The 6,702-nt window shown below is 40.5% G+C and overlaps 1 protein-coding gene across 1 annotated transcript; it reads right to left on the reverse strand.

Moving 5' to 3' along the window:
• Window positions 1-4,856: 4,856 nt before the first annotated feature.
• On the reverse strand, window positions 4,857-6,696 carry LOC118598454 (NLR family CARD domain-containing protein 3-like). The gene is made up of 3 exons (XM_036211141.1): window positions 6,134-6,696; window positions 5,867-6,040; window positions 4,857-4,926 (listed from the first exon to the last, which is right to left on the reverse strand). The coding sequence occupies exons 1-3, from the start codon at window positions 6,643-6,645 to the stop codon at window positions 4,857-4,859; spliced, it is 756 nt and encodes a 251-aa protein (XP_036067034.1). The 5' UTR covers window positions 6,646-6,696.
• Between the last annotated feature and the right edge of the window lie 6 nt (window positions 6,697-6,702).

Below are 6,702 nucleotides of genomic sequence, written 5' to 3' on the forward strand. Positions count from 1 at the left end.
GGTGCCCGCTGGCCCCCACCTTGAGCATTTGATTGACATCTTCTCCTGAGGAGCTTTCAGTGGAAGGAGGGATTTGAACAGCCAATAAGCTTACTCACGACTGTAGCTGCCCTAATAACGCGACAGAATTTATTGTTATCAGAAGGAAATGGGTTCAAATCCAGCATCTGAAATCCTGTTGTGTAGTTTTGGTACTTTGTTGAATCTTTTCTTATTTTCACTAGATTCTTAACTTTAAAATACTAAACTCATAACAAAATTAAGTTTAACTTATCCAATTTTAGATATATCAGGAACAACTTAACCCTAGAGTCAGCTAAACTGTATTTTGATGCAATGTTCATGTCACACTTATCATACTGCTTAACCAGCTGAGCATCAGCCAACATACCAACTCTAAAACCATCAAAACTCTCCACAAACAAGCTCTGAAAGTATTAGACAGAAAGCCCAAAGCCCACCATCACTGTCATTTACTGAAAACACAATCTGCTGGACTGGGATAATTATGTCAAATGCAATGACTCAATTGGAATTGACAAATTCTTCATGGCCTGGCCCCTCCTCCTTTACAGACATTTATTACAAAAACCACCAACAGGGCTGCTAGATCAGTTTCTAGGGGTGATTGCTTTGTTCCCCTCAGGAAAAGAGCCTTCAGTCAGGCTGTGTTCTCCTACACTAGGGAATCTCACACTTGGAGAATCAAAACTGCCACCACAGCTCTGTATAAATACTTTTTTTGCTTTGGTTTTTATTGTATTTTTGTTATGTTTTTGTTTTCTGTCATGTCTATTTACCTATTGTTTCATTTTTTCTACTTTTTTTCTTAATAATTGGTTTGTTTATAAATTTGCTGTTGTTGTTTTTTTTAATTGACAACTCCATCTGTTGTTTCTGCTGTTGTCTTGTATCCTTATATTGATTTAATTTGTTCTTTTAGTACAGATCAACTTTTTAAAAAAAAATTTAAGGGACTAAAGATGGAAATTAGCTTGAAAAGCTAGAATTTTATATATTTGCATTTTTAAATGTTTTACCAATATATTCTGTCCCTGTCTTAAATAACCAATCAATAAATTACTCAGTACACTAAATATTATTCAACAACATCAGGATAATAGGCTACATAGTAGTCAATCACTGATGTAAAAATGAACAAGATTTCAAATAATCTGCTGCGTTATTGTTGCCTTTAAAAGTTAACTTTTATTTAAATTTAATTTATTTCTTTGTAACAATGGACATTAAATTAACCGAGCAGCTATTTTTTTATCTGTTGTCCACGGACAAATGTTAAAACAAATATTGTAAAAAATATAATATTAAAGTTTATACTAAGGAGGAGAGGCATATTAAAATTCAACGGACTGTCAAAGACAGCCCTAACCTCCTGTTTTCATTCAGTCCCGCTGTCCGCCTTCATCCTCAGCCTGCAGCCGCCTGGTCTCACTGACGACCCAGGTGAGTCATCTCAAGCACAGCTAATGCTCCGGTACAGTTTGCTTCACTGCTACAAACAGCGTTAGCTTTAGCAACCAGAAACCTGAACATTGTCAACTCTCGCTTTTTCCTCCAAACTCCAACAAAGAGAGCAACAGATGGAGGACAAGAAGGAGTTCAAATGACGGTTAATGGAGTCATTTCAGCGACAAACAGCAGACAAAAACTTCAATTAGCTCTGCTGCTGAGCCTGTGTGCGCGTGAGCGACGGACTGAGAGAGGAGGACCCGAGTGAAGCAAGAGGCCACGCCCTCTCTTGGATCTACCAATCAGCACTAGCAGCTACTTTGAATGGGAGCCAGAGAGAGCAGAGAGCGCTCTGTTTTTCTTGTTTGCATGGCATCACGTTTGGGGGGGCAGTCCTGAAATTTGGGGGGGGCATTGCCCCACCTTGCCCATGCCTAGATCCAGCCTTAATACGGGAGTCAAAATAGAGCACCGGACGGTCTTAAGTGGGTGAGAAGAGGCGGTGCTCTAAAGTTTGTTTTAGAGAAGTCCCAGTGCTGAGCACCGGAGCGCACCGGCCCACTTAAAGCACTGATCCAGGAGAATACTCGATTCTGATTGGCTGCTGGGTGTGGATTAAAAAATGATAATGCACTCCTAAAAATAAGTTCTGGTCACACAGACCAAACGTTCTTGTTACGGCCCCAGGCCTTTAGTATGTATTTCTGTGTGTGTCTTTGTATGTTTCTCCTCTACAGAGGGACTTTTCTCCACATGCTGCCTGACTCCACCCCCTCCAGGAGATTGCAGCCTCTTACCCTCCACCAATCACCTGGCTTGGAGGGAAGCATAAATGCCCCAGCAGCCCCTGGACCTGTGGCAGCTGAATTCCTTGTGTGGAATCCGTTTCTCAGCTCCCCCCTGCTGTCGGTCTTGGTTTTAGAAGCCTGTGTAAAAGCCTGGTGTTTCTTCTTTTGGTCCTTCTTTTGTTCCTTCTTCGTTCATCCTTTTACTAAGTGTTTTCTTAGTTACATATCTTGGTAATTTATTTCTGGTTTTGTGTCCCTCTGGTTTTGAGGTTGTGATATCACTTTTGTTGTACCTTTTGGGATGTATTCTTGTTTAATGAACGCTGAGTAGTGCCTGAGACTTTAAGTTGATTTCCTTTACTCGTTTTGTTTCATGTTTGTGCACACCCGGCTGTCTTACCTCACTCCTGGCTAAAACAATCTTTTTATGTTACCTATTTTCTCCCTCCCTCTGGGTGGGATGTAACATAAGTGGGGGCTCGTCCGGGATGTTGTTCCCTTGTGTGGGATCTGTTTTCTTTAATTCTGTTTGTAGTTGGAGACAATAGTTTGGTTAACAGTTTTTCTTAATGGTTTTTTGTGAAATTTACATTTGGTGAAGTAGGTGACTTCTTTTGCTGTTAAAACTGAGAGCATTTTGTATTGGAGCAGGAAGCAAGTCTACCCTAAGGTAGACCTGCCCATTAAACATTCGTAAGAACAAATTGTTCTGTTTCAGTTTTCGAGAAACTGGGAGATTCACATTTTGGCACATTGTGGCCTCTTCGGCCTGATCACAACCCATGTGTGGAGTTTGCAACTCCAAAAATCAGCTACCTGCTCTCATTCCTTTCATTCAAATCATGAAAAATGTTACTAGGATGGTAACATTTTTCAGTACATTTGTGAGGCTGTTACCTGAGGCACATTGCCCAGGGTTTTTTTTTTAAGTGAAAATTTGTTAACCAGACTTTAGTTTTGTTTGGGCACACATTTTGTTTTGCGTTGTACTAGCGTTTGGTTTGGGGTGGCTAGTTTTTGTTTCGGTGTGGCTGGTTTTTGTGGGAGCTGCTAGAGCTCAATTTCTGTGGCCAGCATTCGGTTAGTTATGTGGGTAATTCGGATTATTGTTAAACACCCTCTTAGGGTAAACTTCTTCAGGGGAAGAAGTTTTATTTTAAGAAGGGGGGGTGTTACGGCTGTGGCCGTGTTTGGCTTTGTTTCTATTTGGTTTTGTGTATTTTTGTCAGAGTGGGACTTCTGTGTGTTTGGTGGATCTTTGTTTGTGTCTTTCTGTTTATTTGTTTCAGGTGTGGTGCTGGAGGCGTGGCTCCCCATTGGTCAAATGGGGATTATCACTGCGAAGGCTTCTTTAAAACATTTTTCCTTCATCTGGACAAAAACAAGTGGTAATGGATTAACTTTCTCTGTGAACTGATGCTTATTTAACTTATTGTAACGATCAGTATTTATATTGCTTTCCTTTTGTAAGGTAAATTAATATTGACATATTAGTCAACCCCCCGCCCCATAATGTTCGGCTTAACTTCTGTAATTTGTTTTTAAAATGAGTTATTCTCCTAGACACAGCACACGGCATGAAAGGTGTAGTCTTCTCTCTCACCACAAGAGGGAGTTTCCGCTTTTAGAGCAGCTCAGAAGAGCGGAGTCTACCAAACCTGCCATAGCGAAACCTAGACGGAAGCTGATTGTGTTTTGTTTGTGTTCTATTTGTGTTGTAGCTGCTCAATAAAGGCTTAACTTCAGAAAAAGAAGGAAAAAAATCCACATTTGTCCGGGTCTTTCAAAAGTGCAACACTTTACTGCTACAGCTGAGGTCTGTGTCGGTTTCTGGCTCAGTGTTCCATGTCACCGTGACAGCAAGCCTCATCACAGATCAAATAGTCCGCTATAGTGAAAAAATGAGCTAAACCGAAGAAATAACAAGAATAAAGTACTAAATACTCATTATTTATTTCTTTTGTAAATGGCCATTGTATGTAAGGGATAATACCCAACAAAGTGTGCATTATGAGAAATTAATGCACAACGCGGAGTGGAAATTGTTTGGAGTATGTTTGAAGCTGCAGCAGGCCTGAGGAATCTAGCATGATAAGAGGACAATATCAGAGATGGATTATCAGGAACTTTTCGAAAGTTTAATTGATTGATTAAATTAGCACAGAAATGTGAATTTAGAAATAATTTTGGATTTCATTCTGTGTTGAAGGCAACTCAGAACATTTGATGAAGATCAGAAACAGAAAGATTTTTTTTCAGTAACTTGTCAGGTGGTGCATGGTGATCAATTCAGCATTAAAACCCTGTAGAAATTTGTGAGCTTCAGTTTGGTTTCATGCCAAGAAAGATCACTACAGATGCAACATTTGCTTTGAGGATGTTGATAGAGAAGTACAGAGAAGGTCAGAGAGAGCTCCACTGTGTCTTTGTAGATCTGGAGAAAGTTTATGACAGAGTGTCCAGAGAGGAACTATGGTATTGTATGAGGAAGTCTGGAGTGACAGAACTATGTGAGAGCAGTGCAGGACATGTATGAGGGCTGTAAGACAGAGGTCCTCCCTCATGCTTTGGTCTGCAGCTACTGCATCATCACTGCAGCTAACACTTCACATCTGCTGAACCAGTAAAGTCCAGTTTCTGACTCACAGACTCTGGTTCACATTGGAAACTGATTCACACAGAGGAATGTCCTCAGAAGGAACCTAGTTAATCATTCAAGAGAACAGAAGACTGAGACACTCTTACAGGAGCATTAAAGTAGTCCAGGTGAGGAATCATCTAGAACTTCTTCAGTTTCTTTATTAACTGATCTGCATGACTTAAGTTGTGTCTCAACTGATCTTTTCAGAAACCGACTTTTTTTTACAGCTGGAGATTTTTTTTTTCCACATCAGCACTGCTCCCAGAGCTCATCAGAACAAACCTGCTTATGATTTTGATTCTTCCTGACTGTAATTTTAAAAATATCAAGTTCAGCCACTGAGTGGAACTACAAACATAGTGCTTCTTTTAACCCTTTAGCCCTGCCCCCCTTCTTGTACAAAAACTACCTGCAGAGGCTCTTCTATCTAACCCAGCAAAGATTTTGACTTTAGAAGCATACAGACTGAGAACCAAAAGCTGACCAAAAATCTATATGAAATGAAAGACCTGGTGCTGATCCAAGCTCAGTAAATAAGCACCAGAACCAGGTCTGTGGGAAAAACCTGTCAGTCCATCATAGTTTGACCTCCTCACACATTTTCTTAAGGAGCGTCTGCTCTATGGGTCAGAAATGTGCTGCAATTGTTTGTCCTTTTAAATCTGCAGTTCTGTGATTGATTCATGTTTTCTTTCAAAGAACACAGAGAACATGAAATTATCCCAGAAATCTACACCTGGATAGACTTAGGTTCTCATTTTTAGTCTGGTGTGAAAAACCCAGGATAACATTTGTAACCATCAGGTAAAGAAAAAACAGGATTTTTAACTCTAGCAGATTGTTGTGATTTTTTACATTGTATGCAATAGTCATCTATTGTTTCTTCTTTTCTGATATTTATCTGATACTTAATTCTGAAAAAGAGAAAACACAGACAATCTGGAGAAATAATTGAATAAAAGCTGACCTTAAACTCTCCAGTTTACAGTGTGGACTCTCCAGTCCAGCAGACAGAAGCTTCACTCCTGAATCCTGCAGGTAGTTGAAACTCAGATCCAGATCTCTGAGTCTGGAGGACTGAGAGCTGAGAACTGAAGACAGAGCTGCACAGCTTCTCTCTGACAGATTACAGTCATTCAGTCTGAAGAAAACAAAGACAGACAGCAGTTATTGAAACTTTTGTTTTTCACTCAAATTAATTTATTCACTAAATATGATTTTAATGAGTTCTTACAGAGCGTTGTTGGAGGCTTTGATCACTGGCAGCAGCCTCAGAAGAGCCTCTTCTGAAGCAGAGTATTTCTGCAGGTCAAATTCTTCCAGATCTTCTGATGACAGTAAGATGAAGACCAGAGCAGACCACTGAGCAGGAGACAGTTTATCTGTGGAGAGATGTCCTGAACTCAGGAACTGTTGGATCTCCTCCACTAGAGAACCATCATTCAGTTCATTCAGACAGTGGAGCAGGTTGATGCTTTTCTCTGCAGACAGATCCTCACTGATCTTCTCCTTGATGAACTGGACTGTTTCCTGATTGGTCTGTGGGCTACTTGCTGTCTGAGTCAGCAGACCTCGTAAGAGACTCTGATTGGTCTGCAGTGAAAGGCCCAGGAGGAAGCGGAGGAACAAGTCCAGGTGTCCGTTTGGACTCTGTAAGGCCGTATTCACAGCACTCTGGTATAACTGGACTAGACTGCTTTCAAAAAATTTAGAAAACCAAGACTTTTTCTGTTGTTCTTCCTCCATGAGGTTCAGTCCAGAGTTGATGAAGGTCAGGTGGACATGAAGAGCAGCCAGAAACTC

The sequence above is a fragment of the Oryzias melastigma genome, unplaced genomic scaffold (genome assembly GCF_002922805.2).
Source record: "Oryzias melastigma strain HK-1 unplaced genomic scaffold, ASM292280v2 sc00669, whole genome shotgun sequence".
Lineage (NCBI taxonomy): Eukaryota > Metazoa > Chordata > Actinopteri > Beloniformes > Adrianichthyidae > Oryzias > Oryzias melastigma.